The sequence below is a fragment of the Lontra canadensis genome, unplaced genomic scaffold (assembly GCF_010015895.1).
Source record: "Lontra canadensis isolate GAN:19392208 unplaced genomic scaffold, GSC_riverotter_1.0 scaffold44, whole genome shotgun sequence".
Lineage (NCBI taxonomy): Eukaryota > Metazoa > Chordata > Mammalia > Carnivora > Mustelidae > Lontra > Lontra canadensis.
The window spans coordinates 13478296-13503173 of NW_022631038.1; the positions used below are offsets into that span (position 1 = coordinate 13478296).

The 24878-nt window shown below is 43.5% G+C and overlaps 1 protein-coding gene across 1 annotated transcript in view; it reads right to left on the reverse strand.

Moving 5' to 3' along the window:
• PHLPP1 (PH domain and leucine rich repeat protein phosphatase 1) overlaps positions 1-24878 on the reverse strand; it is a 208650-nt gene that overhangs the window by 8982 nt on the left and 174790 nt on the right. Inside the window, exons 11-14 of the mRNA XM_032872281.1 lie at positions 19813-20013; positions 16674-16836; positions 7829-7959; positions 3470-3574 (exon numbers count right to left, since the gene is read on the reverse strand). Of these exons, the coding sequence (XP_032728172.1) occupies positions 3470-3574; positions 7829-7959; positions 16674-16836; positions 19813-20013 (600 nt within the window). The remainder of the gene's footprint in view (positions 1-3469; positions 3575-7828; positions 7960-16673; positions 16837-19812; positions 20014-24878) is intronic.

Below are 24878 nucleotides of genomic sequence, written 5' to 3' on the forward strand. Positions count from 1 at the left end.
AAAGCAAAATTAAACCACACTGAGCTATGACTATTAGAATGGCCAAAACTGCCACCGCCACCTTACATCAGGAAGCACCGGTATGGATGTGCGGCTACAATTCTCACACGTTATGGCTGGGAATGCAACACTGGAAAGGAATCTGGCAGTCTTAAGGAACTAAATATATATAATCCTACTCCTAAGTATTTACCCAAGAGAAAACAGGTTCGCACAAAAACCTGTACAGGACTCTTTAGAGCATTTACAGCTGCATTTGCTAGGAACCTGGGACTCTACATCGATTTCAAATGGTGAACGGATGATGACAATATATTCATACAATGGAGGAGTACTCAGCGGTAAAAGGGAACTAATATGCAACATCACAGATGAATGTAAAATGCATTACACTAAGTGAAACAAGGTAGACTGAGGCAGCGTCTTCTATATAATTCCATCTACGTGACATTCAACAAAAGCAGGTCAAGAGCCACCAAGGTCTGGGGTCAGGAGGAGAACTGACGACATGGTCACGGGAGAATTCTGGGGGTGCTGGAACTGCTCTAGAACTTGACTGTGGTGGTGGTTACACAATCACATCCTTTCATCAAAACCTGCAGGGTTGTGCTCTTAAAAGGGTGAATTTTATTGAATATTAATAACTTCCTATTCTGTATATATTAATAAGAACAATAAAGCACCTATCTACATCATGGCTAGATGGAGATAGGAACCTGAAAAAAATAACCTTAGCTCTCCCAGAGTTAGGGGATAAACAGTCCTAAGAACCATTACCCTTAACAACAGCTCACACTCACACGCCCGTTTACTACACAGCCCGTGTTGTTCTAAGTACTTCACGTATGTGTGACTTGGGATCCTTACAACAACCCTATGACATGGACAGGCACTAGTTTTAGTGCTGTTCTACAGTTGAGGAACTTTAGCCAAAGAGAGGTTGAGTAACTGCCCAAGGTCACAGAGCAAATACGTAGGAAGCTCAGATTCAAAGCCGGACAGCCTGGCTCTCCCGTCAGTACTCTGAAATTCCTGCCTCCATTTATTAAGGAAAATAAGTCTTCCTAAGTTACATGGCTATTTGTAGCAAAGTAAAATTTAATAATCCTAATTCTATCTTCCTTCTGTAAGCTCCCCTTGCTAGTCAGAATGAGACTATGCATTAAAAAAAAATCTTTAAAAAATACAGTAGTGATTCTTTTCTACTAAAACTTCCTGTTTTTTAGTCTGAGAAAGAATCTAAATTATTCAGGTGTAGCTCCCTTTCTCGGTTTCCCCAAAGGATCTGAAATGATTGGCTAGGGAGGCAACAGGACAAGCCTTGCAGAGGGGGAAAAGAACAGAGATGTGGGACCAGGAGGCAGGCACAGCCCCTCTCCTTCCTTCAAGATGGCAAGCCTCAAGCTTCTTGTCTACGCGACCACTTTATTGACAATTCAAAACAGAACAAAGAAAACAACACTTGAGAGACTTCTGGGAAAACCAAAGGGCAAAAAGTAAGGGGAAGTGAAGTGAGGACCCGGGTATCGTGGACGGTGAAGGGCCGGTAACCTGTTTAGTGCAGACGGTGGTCTGCAGTGCGCTCGCTGCAGCTGCGCTGAGCTGGGTGCTTCCTGACGTGTTTTTGTGTACTTATGTTACACTTCAGTGTAACCCTTTTTAAAAAAAGTTGGGGCATCTGGGTGACTCAGTCAGTTAAGCATTTGACTCTTGATTTCAGCTCAGGTCATGATGTCATGATCTCAGGGTCATGAGATCAAGCCCCTGCTTAGTCTCCCCGTTGGGGTTGGGTGTGGCCCCTGCTTAAGATTCTCGGTCCTTCTGCCCCTCCCCTGCCCTGCTCTGGCACATAGTCTCACTCAGAAAAAGTAATGGTGGAGGGGGAATTATGCAGAGAAAATAGCTCTAATTGGTCTCTTGCTTCATTAATATAGAGAAGGAGATAATACATTTTAGTATCCAGAGATGTTTAAGAGCCAATCTTGGGTTTTGCATCAGTGTTCTGGAATTCGAAAGCAGTTTCATGTACTGGTGGTTATAAGCAAGACCTAGGTCTTTTAAAAAGATCTCCAGAAAAGAACTCCAAGTGCTCCAAAGAATGTACTAATTTCTCCCCGAAGGACAGTGCTAACTTAACAAGGCAAAGTACACAGAACTAATACAACAACCGGAGCCCGGGCACAGCTGGTTATCCTGCCTTTATGGGGCGAACGGAGCAGAGGTGCCGAGGTGGGGCTGCCTCTTCTCTAGACAGCACAACGCCAAGTCCCAACCCTTAGGGAAAGAAGGATCAACGTGTCAGGTCCAGAACTTGATTCTGATTTCTGCTCAAAGGAAAAAAAAAGGCAGCATGGCAACTGCAAGTCCGTTTTTTATTTTCCATGAATCCATATTTTCCATATGGTCAGTGGTTCCCATTCCTGGATGCACACGAGAGTCACCTGGGGGAGATCTTCAAACACTCTGAAGTGCTGGGCGTAGGTTAAAGATTTAAGTTCCTCACCCGACCGATTCTCATGTGCACCCAGGGTAGAATGTTCGGTATTATGGAGTCGTCTTCCACTTTTGTTCTTTCCCTATTCTCTGTATTTCATGTTGTGATACCTCAGCTAATGACGGCTATTCTAATTTATGGGAGGCTTTCCTTTTCTGGTATTTTCTGGTACTACTTATTAGCGCCTCTTCATAAAAAGCCTGAAGAGCTTGATTCAGTTCCCAGGAAAATCAGTATTTGCACCTGAGACAAGGAAGAAAGAGAAACTGACATTGAGACGGACAGGTCCTGGCAGCAAAACAAGCCGCTGACGTCACAGGGAATGAAACAGAAACTCCTGCCAACCTAATTCATTCTTTTTTAAAGACTTCTTCATTTATTTTAGAGCGTGTGCATGAAAGCCAGTGTGTGAGCTTGGGGGTGGGGGTGCAGAGGGAGAAAAAGCCTTAAGCAGAATCCCCGTTGAGCGCAGAGCCCCACGTGGGGCTCAATCCCAGGACTGGGAGATAGAGACCTGAGCTGAAATCCAGAGTGGCTGCTTACCCCGCGGAGCCGCCCTGGCGCCCCCGCCCCGCCAACACAGGCTCTAAGACACCGCTCCACGGGGCCACAATCACGGCCACTTCTCCTCGAATACTATCCCCTGTTTTGCTTGGTAAACAGGCTTCAGACAGACTTTTCCAAAGGGCAGGGATGCCTTTCAAACCGAAGGCTTTCTGCAAACCCTGGAGTCTCCTGTAGACCGAATGTGTCCGTCACCCTGTCTCCTAGCAACATCCTCACAAAGACAAGAGTGTGTGACACCATGCGCGGCTTAGCTCACTGTTCAAATGGAAGGCCTGAGGTGGCCTCCCTTTGGGGAATCCTGCTCAGATCGCTGTGACATGAGGCCAAGTGTGGGCTAGCACTGTGTGTCTGCCCCACCACAGGAGGGGGGCAGCTTCGAGGTGCTTCTCATGCCCAAGTTTCACCCACTTGTTTTTCACCCCTGAGGCTTCGGTGTAGCCGTGGCTCCAGACAGCTGGGGCTCCAGATGCGTCTCCCGAGGAAGGCTGATCAATCTTGAAGCAGCGGATATTACTAATGAGAGAAAAGGAAGGGACAGAATCATTAAAATCAAATCCGTGTGAAATGCTACCTTTCTTTGAGAAATGAAAAACACCTGCTAAGTACTCTGTACTTAGCATTGGTGTTTAATGCGTCTAAAATACAGCAAGAACTAGCTACTCAAAGTGAAAACAAAGGGGCATGAAAACTAGTTTTTATCAGCATCCTAGGGTGGCGATTTGAGGCCTTTACACAACACACTTGGATGGCTGCTGCCTCCTGGGAAGGAAGAGGACGGCTCTCAACCTTGGTGTAGAAAACATGACATTGGGTGTATTCTTAAAGTGTGAACACCCAGATTTGAAAAGTACAAAACCTGAGCCACAATAATACTGTATTTGAATGATCTGAGGGAACGTCGCAACATGCATCCTCAAATCCAATTTCCGCCCGTATCCCCCCTTCCGGTATTTCACAAATACTGAGGAGCTTCTGATTCTTTGCTCATGCAGCCGTTCGTGCTAAGACTAATAGAAAATTATGAAATATGGGGTATTTCAATAAATCGCACACTAACTTAACTCTGTGAATGTAAACTGGGAGACAAGTCATGTCACCTTGCTGTCACATGCCACAACTGGACCAAAGACAAAAACTCTTGAATGGGGTTTATTAAAAACCATCCTACTAGGAGGTACTCTGTGCCCCCAAACAGGAAGTCCTACAGCTGTGAAATATTTTTTTTAAAAGGCTGGCTACCTCACGGTGAGATAAATCCTACTTATTTATAAATTGCCACTAGTTTTTCCCCTCTATTATGTAAACAAGAAAAAAAGCTTACATGTAATCTCTTAACACAAACACTTGTCATGACCCCAAGAATTTAACTCCAAAATACAACAAACACTGAATATCCTTGAACTCTAGCAAATAAATCGATATCTAACTGCGTTCACACTGGTTCTAGAAATAGCTGGTTGCAATTTCTTTGAAATTTAAAAATATTTCGTGAAAGAAAAGTTTCTACTCTCAATTATCAGCAGACATTCATTCTTCCCTTTATCCTACACCAGAAAAGTGCCAACAGCAAATCCCAAAGTAAAACTAATACCTTATTTTATAGCAGAGCTATATATCCTCTTTTCCAAAGTTTTCAATCCTAACAATAAAAGAGGGGCATTTAAAAAGATAGGCTGGCATGAGCTGCTGTTCCTATGGCCTGGCACCAGATTTCATCCATGCAGAATGGTAAGCAAGCGAGATGCTTTAAGGCCCACCTTAGGTTCTCATGACATCTGTGCTACCTTTTGGAATTCCAGAGAAAAATGGAGGGCTCATTTCTAAAGATATTTATACTTTTTATAGAACACAGAACCGTCAAAGAAATAATTCCACTTCCTAGCCTGAAATTAAAGAAAAAATAATCCTTGAACTCCCCACCAGCCCCTTCTGGTGAAGCGGGTGTTTCGCCCTCTCTGCCGAGCTGAACACAGCGTGGCTGCGCATAGCGGTCAGACATGAGCTGAACGTTGACTCTTGCACGTCTTTAAGTCCAGGAGAACACGGGCGTTGGAGCTCGGTCACACAGAAGAGCCACCCCATGTACTCGCCGTGCCTCGTGCCCAGTAACCAGGCCAAGCCTCCAGGAGCACAAGAAGACATGGAAGCTCTCCCACGTTATGAGAAAGCAGCAGCCTTCTTGCTGCCAAACAGAAGGCAACATGTTTACAAAAAAGTGTTACAATTTCATTGTTACCTTTTTAAAATCTGAGGACCCATGTGTTTCTTTGTAGCAGCTCAGGCCAGTCCGGCATCATGTTCACCACAGAGACTTTAACAAATAGATTTTTCTTACACATGTGTAATAGTGGGGGTAATTCTAACTCTGTGGTTTTGCATCTTTTTTCTAATTAAGATTCTCACTCCTTCTGCCCCTCCCCCGCTCTGCTCTTGGACATACTCTCACTCAGAGAAAGTAATGGTGGAGGGGATTATGCAGAAAACCAGGTGACATCACGAATATTTCCCCATGGCATTTTATGTTCATCCTAAAGATAATTAGATATAGCATCATGACTACCTCTGTACCTAAAATGAGCACATTTCTGGTTATTTTTTAGAAATAATAGAAACAGAAATAGAAAACCTTGGTCTAAGTATGTGAATATTTTTAAAAGCTTGATACACAGATTCAATAAATTTTAAGAAAAGTTATGTCAATTTACAGTACTCCAGGGGTACCAATTTGAGGGAGGAAAGTGTTATTTAAATATTTAATATTCCCTTGATATACTAAGGCTGAACATCATGTTTTCATGTACCTATCTGTACTTCTTTTGTGAAATGTTAATGGTCTTTGCTTGTGTGCTATTTGAGTACTTATAAGAACATTTTCTGTCGAGAACATTAATGCTTTTATTTTTCCTCTTTTTGGGCCAGTGTTTCTTCTTAGTTTGTCATTTGCCTTTTAGAGTTACCCTTGATTGCTTCTGAAAGAAATTTCAAACTTTTCTGTATCAAACATATTTTTAAATATTTATAACATAAATATCAAACCGATCTTTATATATTGATTTCTCCTCTTGTGATCCCTGCCTCCCACCCACCCCCCAACCTCGCCCACATTTTCTGGCCTAAAAAGTCATATATTCATATGATTTCTTCTTACTTCTAGAAATTATTTCATTTTATAGAGTTAACTCTTTAATTTAGCTGAAATTTATTTGGGTGTGCAATACAAATTCAACTTTTTCCTCCAAATAGCTATTTCCATTTATTAACTAATTTTGATATAATTATTTTTAACACAAAATTTAATCTATTTATAAAAATACTCCAAAGTTACCTGTATACAGATGAAATATATATTGATAATCCATGCACTCTAGTTCTAAGAAGCCCCTTGGCGAGTATGTAGGCTGTCCTCCTCAGCATGTAGATGAGAAAACTAAGGTCTGTACAGACTCAGGGATTTGGGCCAAGGTTTAACATACTGATAAACGGTGGAGAGTGCCTAGGTCCCCTGCGGCTTCCCTACAACACTCTACTTAAGCTCTATTCTTCAATTATATATTGAAATCAATTAAGTACCTAAAACCAACAGGCACTAATGAGGCCAATTCTATCTAGAAATCACCTTGAGTGATGTTCAAATTTTGGCTTGCACTAAAAGCCTAGGATAATATTAATAGACCATTAATGCACTCGCTTTTAAAATTCTACTCTTTCTCAGTTTTTTCCAAGATAATGGTATATGACTTTCAACAGCAGACAGTATAACAGGGTTTAAGCATAAACGGCAAACATAATGACTACTGTGTATCAATGTCCAAGACTTCAGACCGGCTGCAAAAAAACAGTAAGAATTCAGAAAAGTTTAAAGAAGGTTATGAAGACCATCCATAATCCTATTATCCAGAGAATAACACTATTGTAACATTTTTTTCTATCTTTGCAGGCATTTTCCAGGTGTACACAAGCACACACACCCAATGCACACATATTTTGCAAAAAAGTGGGAACATACCATACAACCTCCTTGTAAACATTCTTCTCATTTAACATCATATGCAGAGATCTTTAGAGTTAGTAATGTAACTCTACATCATTGCTTTCAATGGCTACATAGTATTCAGTTGTGAAGCATAATTCAAAATCTCTTGACATTTAGAGTTCTGTGATAAAAAAATTTTTAAATACATCTTTTCTAATGAAGTTTCCTTTAATGTTTTACACAGTGAACTTGTAAGTCTCTATCGACATCAAGAATGAGACCGTATCAAAGAAATTCTTTCCCCAAGCAAGAAGATAACTTAGCAGGCTCTAACTTCCCCAAACTGCCAATTTTGCTTAAATAATCTGGATTTTAGTTCCACACTGTGCATTTTCCCCACATTACGCATCTCCTTCCAAATCATTTCTCAACATTTGCATTAAGCCTCACACCACGTTACCAGTAACTGGGATGTAAATTTAGGTCTTGGCTAGTCATCGCTCTCCCCTTTCCGTCCATCCCCTTCTCCCTCTCTGTGTTCACTATTCTTGTTCTCTTTTTGTCTGGATACTTCCTCAGGAACGTTCTGACAGGACACTTGAGTTTCCAAGTATTCGAAATTGGTTTTGGCCTCCCATGGTGGTAAACTACGGGCTCACAAATCCCCTCGCACGTGTGCAGATACAGCTAGTGAGTCAACAGGTCCTTCACGTTCTGTTCAATGTTTTCTCTACGTTGTAAATCCCGCCGTCCGTGAACACGGGCGGGGCCGCCGCACGCCCCAGAACACTTACTTCAGCAGTTCCAAGGTCTTGTGATCGAGGGCAAGTCGGGGGTTTCCCGTCAGGTCTAGCTCTTGCAGTTTGGGAGGCAGGTTTTCTGGTAAAGTGACTTCGCTCAGCTTGTTACAGCTCAGGTCCACGCACTGAAGGACGAGGGGAAACAGGAAGTGAGGGCCCGGAGAGGGGTCCAGGGGGCTCTGTGCTCCCACCCGCTGCCCTGAGAATCGTCTGACCATTCACTGCCACGATGCTGGCCAAATGCAGAAAAACAAGGTTGTCTGCTACCCTCCCGTAAACACTTAAAACAGACTTTGCTAAACGCAGTTAAAAAGTTTACCGTCTTTGACTAACGCAGAAAATGTGTGTTCATTATTCTCCCCATCTTTATCCGTTTAAGCTTATCTCTACATTAAAAAAATAAGCATTAACTGAAAATCCTAAGCACGGTTTTTCTCCTTGCTCACAAAATCTCTGCACCTGTTATGGCCACGGGGCTTACAGTTACCACTTCAAAATGGAACAGTGAAGGGCTTTCTTAAGCCAAAACACTCGTGTAATGAGGAAAGGCAGGGAAACATCCAAAATGAGAAGATAATTCAAAAGAAATTAAATAAGAAATTGGTAAAAGAAGAGCTGGTGGACATGCCTACCATACGCCAAGGGAAAAAGGCGTGAGTCCGATACGAAGCCCGCCCTCCGGGCATCCACTCCCGGAACTCTCCCACAGCTCCTGTCTCATCTCATTTGGAAAACAGCCACAAAAAGGGTCAGCGTACTGATTAGAATAAAAATTAGGTGTTACCTGTGAATGGGGAAAATACCTCCTTTCTCACAAAACCTTGTAAGGCTTAAATGAGGGAAGCCCTAAACTGAGGGCTGCGTTTTTGTGAAGGGAACAGGGAACGAGGGCAGAGGGCAGCTCACCGGGTTCAAGACAGAACAAGAGTAACTGGCAATTTTTCTGGATAAACGAACATGTAACTCACAATTCCGCAGAATGGGCGGGAAGCGTTTGATGATCTGGCTTGGGACAGTGGCTTATTATCATTTAAGAAAATGCCTCAAGAGCCTCTTAAAGATTTTAAGACGGTTTGAAGGGCAAACTGTATCCAAGAATTTTAGAATCTTAAAAGTGGACAAACTCATTTTTATTTGGAAAAATTCTTGTCTGTTATGGGTTGGGGAGGGACAGAGACTGAATAAAGTGAAAACCTGCATTTTTGGAGAAGCAGGTTCTCAACTGACTCCAAATGATGCAATGCTTCCAAACAAACTGCTTTATACCCTGCTCCCAAATGGAAGCAATGGTATAAAATTATATTGAAATTTAAAATAGTTACTCTTTATTATGAGAGCATTATAACCACATTACAAAAAAATTAGACCAGCAGAAAACCTTAGAAAATCTGCCTGAAATGCAGCACCCTAACACAACCAGTGTTCCTATTCTATATTCTTGCAGCCTTAGTCACATAAGTCCAAACTTTTAAAAAACGTAACGGTAGGCACGATTTCATCACATTTCACTTGTTCCATATCTGCACTCCCATCACCTTTGAGACCCTTAATACTCTAAGTACATAAATTCACTTAACCTAAACACCAGGGAAACTCTCCTCTCCTTTTTGTTCTCCTTTTCCACTCATACATAATGGTTGCATTAAGAGTCAACCGGACTTCAGTGAAAAGCTGGTAATACTCATTACTGACGGGCCATTCTCCCAGGACATCCATCAGCACAGAGAAGACAAATGGTACCGACACGATGTGTGGCGCAGTGATGAGATCCAAGCTTACGGGCTGGCGTGCATGACTTAGAGCGAGTGATCGACAGAAACAAATTCAGGTCAGAGCATGCACTACCGGGAAGACTAAAGACCCTTCCGAACATTACTGAATTTTAGGAAACTGATAAGCAACATTTTTCTAATGTTACCTAATGGTTCATACTTCCACTGTTGTGCAGTTCTAACGGCTCATCGTTTAAATTACGAAATTATAAAATGAGTTCAGTAGGGTATTTATTTCTAAAGAGTGCGGGCGATATGAATAATCCTCTCAGGGGTGCTTATCAGCACGACGACCCCCGCACCCCCCGCCCGGACCCCTCATGCACTGCAGCCAGCTCCTGTGTCCTGTCCCACCACACGGGCGCTCCTGGGAGGCCTGGGAGCGCATCCCGCCTCTGCTGCGGTCTGGCTTCCCTCTGACCCGCCCCCCCACGGTGCTGTCAGGGTGACTCTGATGGGCTGTATCCCATCTGATCACACTCTGCCTTGTCTTTCAGTTGCCCCCTACTGCCTTCCAATCTGCCATCAGACTCCTTGGCGCGTCAGACAAGGCCCTTCCTCCGCACCTCTCGCCACCAGCTTCCTTGCACTCTGTGCTCAGCTGTCACAGTTAATCCCAGCTCCCGCGCTCATGTTCTCACTTGTGCCTCTGCACAAACTATGCTCTGGGGCTGGGACACTTCGACCTTCCCTTGCCTCCCACCTGGTAAAAATCTGCCTTGTTCTTTTAAGTCTCAACTCAGTGCCACTTCCACTAGGACCTATTTCAACGGATGCCCCTTATTTCGTCCTTCCATTAGATGACGGTCCTGGGAACAGGCCCCGCGGCTTCTCCCGCGTGCTGAGTGCTGGGCGGCGCAGAGAGCCGATGCCCAGCGACCGCCTGCCTCCGAGCGCGGAGCCGGCACACAGCCTGCTGCCCGGGACGGGCGGGGAGTTCTCTGTTGAACGGAATACGTGAACGAACCTTCTGAGAAGGTCCTCGGTAATTTGGCCTGGATAGGAACTGAGATGCACGTGCTTAGGTTAAATTCGGTCTGGAGGAAGTCAGCCCCCAGTACAACACCTTCTTAGTGGCAGACAGTTGTGCACATCGAAGAAGACTTGCTCATAAAAATTACAGGACGCTGGTACCCGGCGCTGACCTACTGGCATTCACATAAGTAGTAAATGATCTACTTACAACGACTATTTCCTATTCTCTAACAGTTCTCAACAAACTCTTGTTGGCTGAGTGAGTGTAATGGCTACCACTGGGAAAAGAGAAAATTGGGGGGTGAGACTGGAGAAAAACACAGTATTTGCATAGTCTACGTTATTTAATGTTTGTTTCTATATTGTTTAATGCACTAAAACTTTCTTGAAAATACGTTGTTAAGTAGAATGTTAAATCTGCCTACCACATGACTAACAGAAAGTTACCTTTCCCTCTCTCAGGCCTATTCTTGGACATAGCTTACAGAAATTACTTGGCTATCACACAAAATTCTGGAAAGAATACTCAAAACAGAATCATCCAATCCTCGGAAAAAGTGAGATAAGTCATAGTTGGAGGAACTCATGATTTAGAGGAAAATTACTGCTAATACACGTTTAGCTAAGAGCACAGGAAAATAACCAGTGCATCTTAAAGAGAATTGATCTGATTTATCATTTAAGTATAATTATCACCAAAGTTCCAATATCTTTATTATGTTTTCCTCACAAAGCATTACTAAAGACATAGGCATGTCTTTTTAAAGAAGATTTTATTTATTTATTTGACAGAGAGAGCAAGTGAGCACAAGCAGGGGGAATGGCAGAGGCAGACGGAGAAGCAGGCTCCCGCCTGATGCGGGGCTCGATCCCAGGCCATGGGATCATGACCTGAGGCGAAGGCAGCCACTGAGCCAAATGAGGCACCCAGGCATCTGGCATATCAATTTTTAAAGAAGATTTATGTATTGTAGAGAGCAAGCACGAGTGGGAGGGACAGAGGGACAGAGAATCACAAGAGGACTGCACACTGAGCATGGACCCCGACCTGGGACTCGATCCCAGGACCCAGAGATCCTGACCTGAGCTGAAACCAAGGGTCGGATGCTTAACTGACTGAGCACCCAGGCGCCCCCGGCGTATCCGTTTTCACAGCAGTGTGTGCTGGAGTACCTGCCCGGTCACTGCCTGTGCTGCCCGCATGCAGCAGTTTCATCTCCTAGCTCTGCGCGACCGCAGCCGCTTGCTCCACGCTCCGGAGCACAGCCAGCCCACCACCCGCCACCCCTGCCACGCTGCCCCACAGCTCTGACAGGTGCGGTTGGGGGGGGGAGCTCCCAATCACCTCTGCACTCCCTTCCCCTCACAGGGCGAAAGCTGCTGTATTCCTGTCATTATTCAGACATGTATATTGTTTAAACTGCCCCACCTTTCATCAGGGAGTTGCAAAAGACCTTTAATCCTACATAAAGCCTCCTTCTCTATTACAAATACTGTGATTTTTTTTCTCTGAATAGTTTCACTGATTTTCATTATGAATTCATTAAGCAAATAAATGCAAGAAGTCATCCAAAGAAACATTGATTTGGCGCCTATGAAGCGGCAGAGGATAAGCCAGACATCAGGGATCCACAGAGATGGTAGCCCAGCCCCCCTCTCCCTGGGAACTCCCAGGCCAGAGAGAATAAACATCGCACTCCAGCTGCGGTCAACACAGGTGCAAGTGTGCACCGTTGCAATAGCAAAGGGGCCACTACTGAGACCTCCAAGAGGGCTTTCCAGGATGGGACTTTGGTGAGGCATCAAAGTTAGAGGTAATGTTAGGAGATCTCCTAAATAAGTATTACTGACCCAGATTCTAGGACCATAAGGTTTCTGGCTTTCAGATACGCCGTGTAAATGCCTGGATGACCTTTCAGGTCTGTGAGGTCAGCTATTCTACCCAGCTCACCTCTACCTGGTCCCTATCTGTCTTCCTTTGAATTATCCTACTTTGGGAAGAATTAATCCCTTTTCTTTCATCCTCTGACCCAGCCATTTCCCCGCATTCTTTGTGTCTTTATCACCAAGCGGGATCTCTCTGTCTCATCTCACCTTGAAACAACAGCAAACAGTTTGACTCAAGGGATGGTCAACTTCTGCAACCTTTGTCCTCTAGAATGTGGCATATTATACATACCTCATGCTTCATGTCCCCGTGAAAATAACACAGATCCTAGAGCTGAGTTCACTCACCTTATCTAAGTTGTTCATTACTGCCTAGTACAACATGAAAATAATCTTCTGAAGATTTAAAACATTTAAAGAAATATTGATCACCCAGTAATTAAAATCAAGATGCCACAGGGACATGCTAAATTTAAAATAGAAGTTGCTGATATGGTGTCAAAACTACAAATTTCATTCACCTTATGTGTCACCCATTCATCTACTTAAACCACACTTCAAAAGAGGTTAGAGTAAGTCCCTAATTGGAAGTTACCCAACTAATATCTTAGGAAACCGAGTGCCATATTCATGGTCACCTTTGCTATCTAGATTCATTGGGAGTCGCCAAAATGTGGATTTCAGTTCAGGACCAGCCAAGCCAAGTCTGAGTTATATGGTGACTCCGGGATCATGTCGTCTTCTCTAGCTCACTGAGAGATGATCTGTGTTCAGAGGGAAGCCTGTATTTTAGAACCAGGAGACAATACAACCTGCTCTGGGAATTCCGGACTGGAGGTAGAGAAGATTCATTTGAAAATGCTAAACAAAGGTGAGGACAGTAAAAACAAGGAACAAAAGTACTCTGACTTTGGGTCCACTTGGGCTCACCGGAAAATTCTGAAAATACACGTTTTCTTACTAATAACATATATGACCTTCCTGCCCAAGTACAGAAATCGATCCCTGAGGATGAGCAGATCTCACTGGAAGTACCACAGTGAGAAAAGGGCAGACCTAAATTTTATCCGAGATTAGAAGGTGCCTATGGTTTCTGTTTTAGGGGTACATGAATAATGGCTTAATTTTTCAAGTTAAAAAATATATTTTAGCACATGTATTTTAGTAGGGGAACTTGTTTACCCTTTCAAGTAATAATTGGCTTTGAAGCTTTGGTAACAAAGCTATGAATAAGCACTTTCCTTTAAAGTTTTAAAAGATGAGGCCACTCGGAGAGAACAAGCTAGTTAAACATACTAGGGCCTCTCCCTCTTTAAATCATGTTCCCTGCTCAGCTTTTATAATTGCAATGATCGTCATACCTTTTATGAACTACTTCACGATTACTTCACTTTATTTTCAACCAGCAGTAGGAATATCATCTAGGCTTATCAACTCAATAATAAAATTTTACTACAGGCTCAGTAGGTCAACTTAGGACATTAAAAACACGCTCATTTAGAGCTCAGTTAGCAGTGAGGATGCTCATAGGTGTTTTATCACTTGAGATACAGCAAGTCTTTTTACCAAGAATTTTCTTTCAGGTCGTTTAAATGTATGTAAATACTTACACTGCAATTTAAAATATTGCCATACGTCAGAATACTGACATACTTGTTCAGATCTAAAACAACAGAGCTACTACTTTATGAACGCTATCTGCCCAGGGCTGCAAAATGTATGCTTCTGTATGTAAAGGATCCTTGATACGGCTCATCACCACTCCCACCCCAAAGAAAACCCCCAACAACAAGACCTCTCTCTACTGGTAATGTTAGAGCTGGATCAGAAAGACGGGACATGGGGCACCAGGGTGGCTCAGTGGGTTAAGCATCTGCCTTCGGCTCAGGTCATGATCCCCGGGTCCTGGGATCGAGCCCCACATCGGGCTCTCTGCTCAGTGGGGAGCCTGCTTCTCCCTCTGCCTGCCCCTCTCCCCACTTGTGCATGATTTCTGACACATAAATGAATAAAATTACAAACACACAAAAAAGGACATTACTAACACATAGAAACTGCTAAGATATAACAGGTGGGACAACATGAAAAATCAAAGACCAAAAGAAAACCATTAAAAAAGCAATACCAGGGGCACCTGAGTGGCTCAGTGGGTTAAGCCTATGCCTTCGGCTCAGGTCATGATCTCAGGGTCCTAGAATCGAGCCCTGAATTGGGCTCTCTGCTCAGCAGGGAGTCTGCTTCCCTCTCTCTGCCTACTTGTGATTTCTGTCTGTCAAATAAATAAATAAAATCTTAAAAAAAAAAAAGTAGTACGCAAAGTAAAACTTTTAAAGGAGCTGTAGTCAGGTGCGGACAGAAGTCAACAGGGGAGACGTTCAACAGAAATAGAAGGCACCAACTTTAGAATCCAGGAAGCCAAGAAGAGTCTAGGAGAGAATTCATTTTCACAGAGCAAGAGTCAGATTTTGCAAACTCTAGTCAAAACCTGAAAAGTTTAAATGTCTACCTGTATCTGTACTTTTAAACTAGATACTTAAAAAAAAAAAAAAAAAAAAAAAAAAGCCTAACCCACAATTTAGAGTTACAGAACATCAAAAGCCAGGAGCAGAAAGGACAACCAGCCAACGGGAGGTTGGCCGGAGACTCTTCCCTTCTTGCGCAGAGGTCCCTGCGACAGGCCCGCGCAGAAGAGAGCACAGAGCGGCCCCGGGCCCAGCACAGGGCAGCACAGGAGCCCTGGGGAGCTTAGCTGCTAGGCTGGTGCTGGAGGCAACGACGTGTTTGTTTCAGCAACAGATTCCCTATTTTGCTGCCCGACAGCCGGAACCGTTGCTCTGTATCATCAGCACCGCAGCTGGACCACATCCGGGGCCGCAGGAATCACAGCGATCCTTTCCAGAGTTCTCGCTACGGCCACCGCTACTGCGAACGCGCACACGCGCTCCTCCCTGTCATCCTCCCGGCCGGGCCGTGAGGAAGGCCCACGCTTGCCCTCTCGGAGCAGCTCAGGAACCTGCCGCTGGGGTCCAGCTCTGGGTCCGTCTCCCTTTGGAGCCCCGCCTCTTCGCCAGCGTGGAAGGCACGATGTGGGCAGTAAAAGTTGACCCTGGCTGCTGGCTTGTCGCCCAAGTTCTGCACCACATGCGATGTAGCACACGACAAACACATCCTGGGCTACAGCACACACATGCACACACTTAGGAAATGGCGTGTGCACACCTCGACCACGCAAAGGTACAAAAGCGGCTATGATGAAAGCTTACGGGGGCTCAAGTGTCTTCCAATGTCTACACACTTGCTTCAATCTGAGACACAAAGCTCCCATCAGAAAGTCCCTGAAACGAAGAGTGGCCGAGTAGGATGCCTTCTGCTCCCTTTCAGATTACAATGTGCTCCAGGCCTAGAACCACTGAGTTACGTTTCAGTAAGCACAAAACCAATGATCAAAAATACTAAGATGTAAATGAAAAACATCCATGCTATGTAAAGAACTTCTTACTTTTGTGCCAAAAAAACACGCATAAGAAGTTGTCAGACGGCTTTCATTCTGGTGCCCTGGTTTCACCCTATGATTTACCCCGAGTCAGGAGTCACGAGTCGGGAACTGCCGACTGCCTCTGCCCCCAATTTGCTGTCTTTGGGTACACAAATCCCTTCACTATTCAGCACCCCGATATCAAACGGGAATAGCATCTGTTCTGCTAATCTCACTAACTTGAAGTGAGTGTTTGGCGGAAGTACTGATGCCATATCTGTGGGGGGACTTATTACTGACCGGGTGCCGTGGTGTTGGGTGCTACTTAATCGGGGGAGGGTCTGGGCCCACGTGTGCATGTGCTACTGTTAACTTTTTCAAACTGCGGTCAGACTTTGAGTGACATACTCTTCGAGCCTCATAACCAGCCTGGAAAGGAGGAGGACAGCATTGTTAGATGAGAAAGTTAGGTGACTCTATGGTTAGCCTTAATTCACACAGCGAGTATGGACAGAGCCCAAAATAGAATTTTCCCAATTCCTAATAGTTCTTTTTTTTTTTTTTTTCCTCTCCCTTGTTGACTCGACAGGGAAGCCCAGGAGTTAGGAGGATGGGTCAAGGAGGACTGAGCCTTCAATCTAACAAAGGTGCAAACATTCCGGACTGATGATCTGGAGGAAACAGTTCTTTCCTGACCTGCAGCTGGGAGTTGTGGGATCAGCCCACATACCTTGATTTCCGGGAGCTGCATCACCTCAGGAAAGACTTCGATGCAGTTCGAATGAGCAATCACGGTGTGCAGGCGCCGGCAATGCATGACGGTCGTCGGGATTGCTTTCAGCTTATTCCCACTGATGTCGATTTCTTCAAGCTCCTCCAGTTTCGCCATTTTACTAAAAAAGAGAAAATCCAAGCGGGAGGGGGCCAAGAAAGAATCATAAGGCAATATAAGAAAAAAATAATACATATGAGAATAAAAAGGGAATTTGCTAGGAGTCTGAAGATTCTTTAAAGGATGACGTGTATAATATACACTGTGTTAACTATACCAGAATTACAAAAAAGAGATTCGCTTGTAGTAGCCATTTTAACAAACAGGCCCATTTTTCACTACTGTTTGCGTGTTGAAGTGCTTTAACACCTCCTTTTGTACTACAGAACAGATACTAACTTCAACTCTTCAAATGAAACCAAAACAGGAAAATGGTGTCCCTTTCCTTTAAAACTCTGTGTGTGAATTAAGGTATCCCAGCAAGAATCACTAAGCTACGTAGCTTAGTCCAAACGCCAATAAAAATCCTACTCAGGTGGGTCAAAAGCCAGTGTAAGTGCTTTAAAAGAACTCAGTCTGAGAAGGATTTCTTTGTACTGCACTGAGAACTCCAGGGAGTGTAGAGGAGAACGGGGCTCTAGATCACATGAAGGTGTGCTCTCTTCTAAAACCCTACTCCCCAAATTCCTCCGACATCATTCGTGATGGTAGGATGGTGGGGAATATCATCTGGATCCTTTCTTGACATTCCGGTGGTGCCCAAGTTCAAGCTAGTCCCAAAAGAAATTTTTCCCACCTCCCATTAAACATCTATAAAAGCAGACTCTAACTTCGCTTTAATAACATGCCCTAATGTATCAAACACTTTTGTTTAAGAATGTCTTTTATCGTTCAATCTTAATCTAATAGTGATCGTCATCATAATAATAATTATAGTAACTGAATGAAGAAAATTTCAGTTAGGGTTTCTTGCCTTTTCTGTAAATCTGGAGGAAATAACCTTCTACCCCTGCAATCCTATAACAGCATCTACCACCCCTCGGACTCTTTCTATCACTGGTGGTGCTGGATCTCAAAAATCATAGGATTCCCAGTGAGTGTTATAACCTGAATCATTTAGTTTACAACTGTCGATACCTCCTCTGTTCATTATGGCTGCAAGTGTCCTAATAAACCTTTAAAAAATTGAGCAAGAAATCCTTGTATTACTTTTCTTCCTGTCATCTCACAAATATAAAGGCTATCTTATGTGCTTATCTTGATAACAAATATATGCTGGAGATACAGTAAGAACTAAGTTTTTATCTGACGACATCAGGTCCTTGGATATCCCAAGCAGCTGACACAGCGTCAGGTGTGCTATGTATACTACACACGTGGATACAGATGGAATCCAGCTCCCACTGCCTGAATCTGGGAGACTATTCCTTTTTGGAAAGAAATATGGAGAAATCAATGAGTAATGGGGCATGAAAATGACCGAAAGTATAGAAATCAGGCCCCAGAGAGAAAAAATTAAAGAAGTTTCTATCCGTCAACACACAAAGGCAGTGCTCAAAGGGCCAGACCGCTGGAACGTGTTCTTGGTTCGGCAGCCATCTGCCAAGTGCCGACCCCAGGCCAGCGCTCACCGGAGACGTGGGCCTGATGGGGACCAATCACAGCTCTGACTCTTAAGGAACTGGGGGTCCTCGGGGGAGTTCCTGAGCCACATCACAATCCCCAGGGAGACCGAAATTACATCAGAATGTATTTTTATGAGGTGCGTAAAAAAATTCTCTGTATTTAGGCTGATTCTAACTGGCATGGGTCACGGCATCAAAATTTGAGTTGATGATCATTTCCCCTGCAGGGCTTGTCCACCGTCTCAAATAGGACCATGAGTCCTTTTGGAGATATAATTGTTATGTGATGACCATGTTTTCCTTCAAAAATATCATCTCCTTGGGGCACCTGGGTGGCTCAGTGGGTTAAGCATCTGCCTTCGGCTCAGGTCATGATCTCAGGGTCCTGGGATTGAGCCCAGCATCGGACTCTCTGCTCAGCAGGGAGCCTGCTTCCCCCTCTCTCTCTCTGCCTGCCTCTCTGCCTACTTGTGATCTCTCTCTCTGTCAAATAAATAAATAAAATCTTCAAAAAAAAATCATCTCCTCATTCCAGAGTAAAATACTATGTATACAGTAAAAGTACATAGAAGTAAAGTACACAGAAGGAAAAGGGTTTAATCATTAACATCAAATGAGAGGAAAAAGTAAAGAAATAAAGATATACGACAACAACAACAAAAAAACAGAGTAGTACTGGAAGTCAATGCATATTTGCAATGTAGAGTAAGGTTTCAATAGATTCGTAGCCTTGATGGCAGTGAAAGGAAGTTGTGCCAATGCTTTGCTTTGTCCCAGGGCAGCGCTGTAGTTAGCAGCAGAACACCAGAGAGGTTAGCGTTTGCTTCTTTGATGTGTGGGTGTGTGTCCAAGTCCTGACTTGTTAGATGGACAAATGCCAATGACACGGAAAGCGGAGTAAATCCTTCCCAGGCTCAGTGTGGGGATTTAGTCAAAGTTAGACGCAACGCCGCTGCTCCCCAAAATTAGAAGTTCACATTACAACAGAATTAAAATTGGAATATTCTGAGAGCCATAAATTATTTATAATGCCACAGGGTGTCTGTGGTTGCACAGACCACCGCTGCTTTTTACACCACAGCACAAATATACAAGCTGGGAGCTGATTAAGAACCGTCAGGCATCCTGCTTTATGTTCTAACTCCCAAACACCATATTAGGGTAATTTTAAAAAAATAAATTGGTTAAAAAGAGCCAACAGGAAAAAACACTCCCATGAAGCGACATGCCTTATTTCAAAATCACAAGTGACATCGTAGTGATTGGGGCTTTGGACGCATTCATATTAGAAAAACGACCACATCCCTCTTTAGGGAAACATTACTTGTGGCTTGGATGAAAGACAGCTGTGAACAAGGTGCGGAGGAATGAGCCTCACACATCTGGGAAATAAACATTTTATCTTTTGCCTTTCCATCTATGCGTCCATTTTCAGACATGCCATGGAGAACGTCCCTCAGGGATCTTCTTACCTTGCTGGGAAACTCTGAAGCCGGTTGTAGGCCATGTGGAGGATCTTTAGATGGGGGTGTCCTGTCAGCAAGGGCACGCATTTGTCCGTGAGGCTGTTATTGGTCAGATAGAGCTCCTGTAAGATGCTGTTCGTCTCTTCAGAAAGAGTGGCCGGAGGAAGCGTTTCCAGTTTGTTTGCAGATGCGTTCAGGAACCTCAGGCTGCGATAACAAAATGCAACAAAATCCCGCTGATAAGCCAGAGGCCTAGCCCAGAAGCCTCGGCAAATCTAGATGTTTTCTGACTGACAGCGGGCATCCTGGAAACTGTGTTTAGAAACACGAACTTAAAAGTAGGCCCTGCCTTTACCAACAGGCACACGAATATACAACTTCACGAATATCGTCGATGAACCCGGTGACTATATGTGTTAAAAATAAAAAGATAAAAATCAATTTTTATGGAAGCACAAAGGTGAGAGGAAGTAATTAATTTTATAGCTGGTAGGGAGTGGGAGGGAAAGTGATAAGGTGAAGTTACTATTCTGTCTTAAGAGAAAACAATCGCCTATTTTTAAATAAAAGAGCCCTTAGAGTAATAAAACAATTGGACAGGAGGGCCACAATACAACAAAAGCACACGGTGACTACGTCCTGTTCAGTGCGGTGTCCGACCACATCGGACGGACCCGCATTCACAACCACAGGCCACACACTGTGCTCAGGCCGTTCCAGAGGATGCACTACATGAGTCCACGATCATCAAATTCAAACTCGGGCAGAACTACGGTAGGGAGCGTCTGGGAGCCTCAGTCCGTTCCGAGCCGACTCTTGACTTTGGCTCAAGGTCATGATCTCAGGGTTGTGGGATACAGCCCTGATGGGGGCTGCACGCTCAGTGGAGAGTCTGCCTGAGTTTCTCCCTCTCCCTCTGCCCCCCCCACACACATGCACACTCTCGCTCCCTAAAATAAATAAATAAATCTTTTTAAAAAGAACCCGAACAACTAATGTACGCTCCTAGAAGTCAGGGAAGGGAAGTAGTATGGAGAGGGCTTCTAATTTTTCTAATACAATAATGCTTTGGTTCTTGATTTGGGTGCTGGTTACACAAGCATGTTCACGTCATTCGTCAAGGGCTACACATATGATTTGGCTCCTTTTCTGTATTTATATTATACTTCAATAAGATTTACATTAAAATAAACAAACAAGGTGTCTACGGTACCAGGTGTCCAGATGACAGACGGAAGAATAGCTAAAACGTGAAGAATAGTTTTAGATCCTCGCTAACTAAAAATCACATAGTCCTTCCACAGTTACTGTGAAACAGAGATAAACATATAATGCAAAGCTGGAGAACGGAAGCAGAGTCCCTGCTGTGATGAGGCTCCATGCCACTGGGAAGAGAAGGGACAGACAGAACAGGGACTGTGCATGGCTCCTGAGTCCCACAGGGGACCTTCCAGCTTCGCAACAGACCCGAGCCGTGTGGGCTCCGCTGTGAAGCTGCAGCACCCGGAATGTGAGAAGTGGTCTGCCCGTCACACTCTGCACTGTGGTTACCAAGGTCAAAGCCACCTTGGATCCCCACCTGGAAAAGCCTGTTAATGAACCACCTTTCTCTGGTTTCACAATCACTTGGGGTTGAAACCTTCAGCGTCCAATTCAGGACTACTTTGCCATATGGTAGGAAAAAGGAACAAAGTCTTCCTTAAAAAAAGACTATGGAATACGAGGTACAGTTATTTTTAACCTTGGACAAAAAGAAGGCTTTTTATATGGGAGTCATCACCAGGAATTTCATGCCAAGCTCTCAATCCGCCAGTCCTCCCCAATCCTGCAAACCCCCCACACATACTCACACACACACTCCAGTTCCACTACTTGTCTAAGGAAAAGCAGCTTCCCCAAAATAGAACATTTTCCATTAAAGAAACACGTATTCCGTTGACATTTAAAAAAAAAAAAAAAAAAAAAAGGGAAGTTAGAAAGGGCTGTACAGACCATAAATAGTCATGGGAAATTATAGTCATGTGTGCTCCGCAGAAGAAAATAAAGGTCATTCATGCAGTTTCTGAAATGGTTTTGAACTAGGAAGGAAACCAATTTCAGCACCATAGTTCTTCAAAGTATTTTTATGAGTCTGTTTCATTAGGTCCCACTTCTATCACCTGACTTAAATACCCTGGTAAGCGTTGCTTCGGTGAAGGGTTAGAGCAAATTAAAACGTACTGCCCCAAACATCATGGCTGGGGTTGGCTGGGAAACTATACGACAATCTCACTAAAACATAATCATCCAGGCAATATATAGTTCCGGACACGAGAAGAGAGAATTCATGAATGTTTGCATATTTTCAGGCCAGAAGAGGAGGTAATGTTGTTTTGAAAGGAAAAAAGACTGACCAGTAATGCTCACCTTGAAAGTTGCCAAAGGGACTTTGAAAACCGCTCACGACATCTGAATGAAGGGAAGAAAGTGATTTCCAGAGAGACTTTTCCTCTCATCTTGTTGAAATTTGCTGCACTAAAGGAGCTATATACTCTTTGGTGGGAAATTAAGAGGAGGAAAAAAAAAAAAAATCCCACATCTTAAGCCTCCAGGAAATGAAACTAAGTTGAAACTACATGGGCTGGTTCCAGAGGATCTAATTTGAACTGAAAGGCCTGACTGAATCATCTTGTTAGTCAACGGTCAGAGAGCAGAAAATTAGGCTAAGAAGATTTTTGATTATAATGGTCTCAGGAAAATTCAATTCAAAGACCATCTTCTTAAAAATAGAAACACTTGTCCCCCAACCTCACAGTGTTTCAGCGGGAGACAAACTGGACTGGCTTAATGGTCTAGGTGCTGCACTTCCACCAGAAGGAGCAACTACTTTAATTTTCCAAAATTTCTCCAGTTCGGTTAACAGTTTAACTCAAGAACAGGATATCTAACCCCACTCCCTGCTTTTAAAACCTCCAGAAAATTCCAAAAGCACTGAGTTTGGTCTCAACTCAAGATGATGTGATAACCTCCTTGAGCCACTGCCTTCTAGATTTTTGTGATAACCATTTAACAGATAAAAGACCGGTTCACGTGCCAAGAAATGTTTCATCCATATAATCCTCTTCACTAGGCAACCCTCCTCTGCTAAATAGAAAAAAGCAGTAACATATGACTGCTTTCTACTCATCTGTAAGGTGCTATGTGGAGACGACAGCTCTTCCCTATTGTCTATTTCATTCGCTTCTCCCATCATCACATGCCCCCTCTTATTTCACCAAAGACAGAAATGCAAGCCGAGAAAAGTCAACTTACTTGGCAATTATTAAATTGTAATTAATGACAGAGCCAGAAATAAAACCCAGACCTCATTAATCTTAAGAGTCCATGAGTCCCTAAGACATCTCTCCAAAATTCAAATGTTAAAAAACAGTAATATTAAAACATTTTCCCGAGGGGACAATCTCATAGGCCCTTCTCTCCAGAAATGCTGGAGATCAAGCAGGGCACCTGCTGGGTGATGTGAGGACCACATGTGCAAGGTACTTTAAACTCCATTCTTAAGAAAACTTAGTACTCAAAAACTTTTCATAGCAGAAAGTACAAAACTTGCAGTGAAAAAACTCATGTACAGCTCCTGCCCTAAAGCATTTGGAAAATTGCCCACAACAGCAGGGAGACAAATCCACTTCCTGCTTCTTGAGCAACTGCTCTGTTCTTCCTTGGCACAATCTGTCCATTTGCTCTAGTTCATCTAGGTTTTTTTGTTTTGTTTTGTTTTTATTTGTTTGCTTTTTAGTAATTTCCACCACACTCTTCAATTTTACAGCCGAATTCTGTCACTGAAACAAAGCACAGGATTTGGTATCAAAACAGATTTACCTATTTGTAGGTATACTGGGCATTCTGCATTTTTAAAAACATTTTTTATTTTAGAGAGAGAGAAAGAAAGTGCGTGAGCAAGTGGAGGGAGGGGCAGAGGGAGAGGAAGAGAGAATCTCAAGCAGACTCTGGGCTGAGTGTAGCCCAGCACAGGGCTCAATCTCACAACCCTGAGGTCATGACCTGAGCCAAAACCAAGAGTCGATGCTCAACGGACTGGGCCACCCAGGCGCCCCGGCATTCTGCATTTTAATAATTTTTCTAGAGATCAGTACTGGGACTTGTATCCTATTAAAAATGCAAAAGGTTAAGATTCCAAGCCCAGCAAAACTCTTCTACTTTGATACAAAGCCTTGATTTCTGGCTTCTAATGTTCCAGAACTGCGAAACACTCTCAATTCCTTATCATCTGTCTATACAGAACACTTTAAACAATTTCATCTGTCTTCACAAGGCTGACAGTTCTTAAGGGAAGGGCTTTCAAACGTTTGATAGTAACCAAGAGTACAAACTACACTGTACATGACCACCCAGTCCAAATGCAACATATACATGCATAAGTAAAAGTTTCACGGAAGCACTGGGTGGCTCAGTTGGTTAGGCATCCGATTCTTGATTTTGGCTAAGGTCATGAACTCAGAGTTGTGGGACGGAGCCCTGCGTTGGGCTCTGCACTCAGCCGAGTCTGCTTGTCCCTCTCCCTCTCTTCCTCCCCCCACCCACTGGCTTGCTCTCTCTCTCTAAAATAAATAAATAAAGAAAGAAAATCTTGGGTTGCCTGGGTGGCACAGTTGCTTAAACACATGACTCTTGGTTTCGGCTCAGGTCATGATCTCAGGGTCGTGAGACTGGGCTCCATGTTGGGCTCTGCTCTCAGCCCAGTCTGCTTGAGATTCTCTCTCTCTCTGCCACTTCTGCTTTTGTGCTCTCTCTGAAATAAATAAAATCTTTTTAAAATAAATAAAATCTTTTTTAAAAAGTAAAAAAAAAAAAAAAAAGTTTCACAATCACAACTTAACCTAACTCTAACAATATTTTCTAACCTACTTAATTTTTTCAAGTGCTGGTAGAAACCCACGAAATTAATGTTATACCCCACTAATCAATTTGAAAAAAGAGCCACAATTATTAATTGCCTAGCAACACCACCTAATAGTGGGGATTCCAACTGAAGAAAAAGTGCATACAGTCTAACAGAATTATCATTTGGAAGG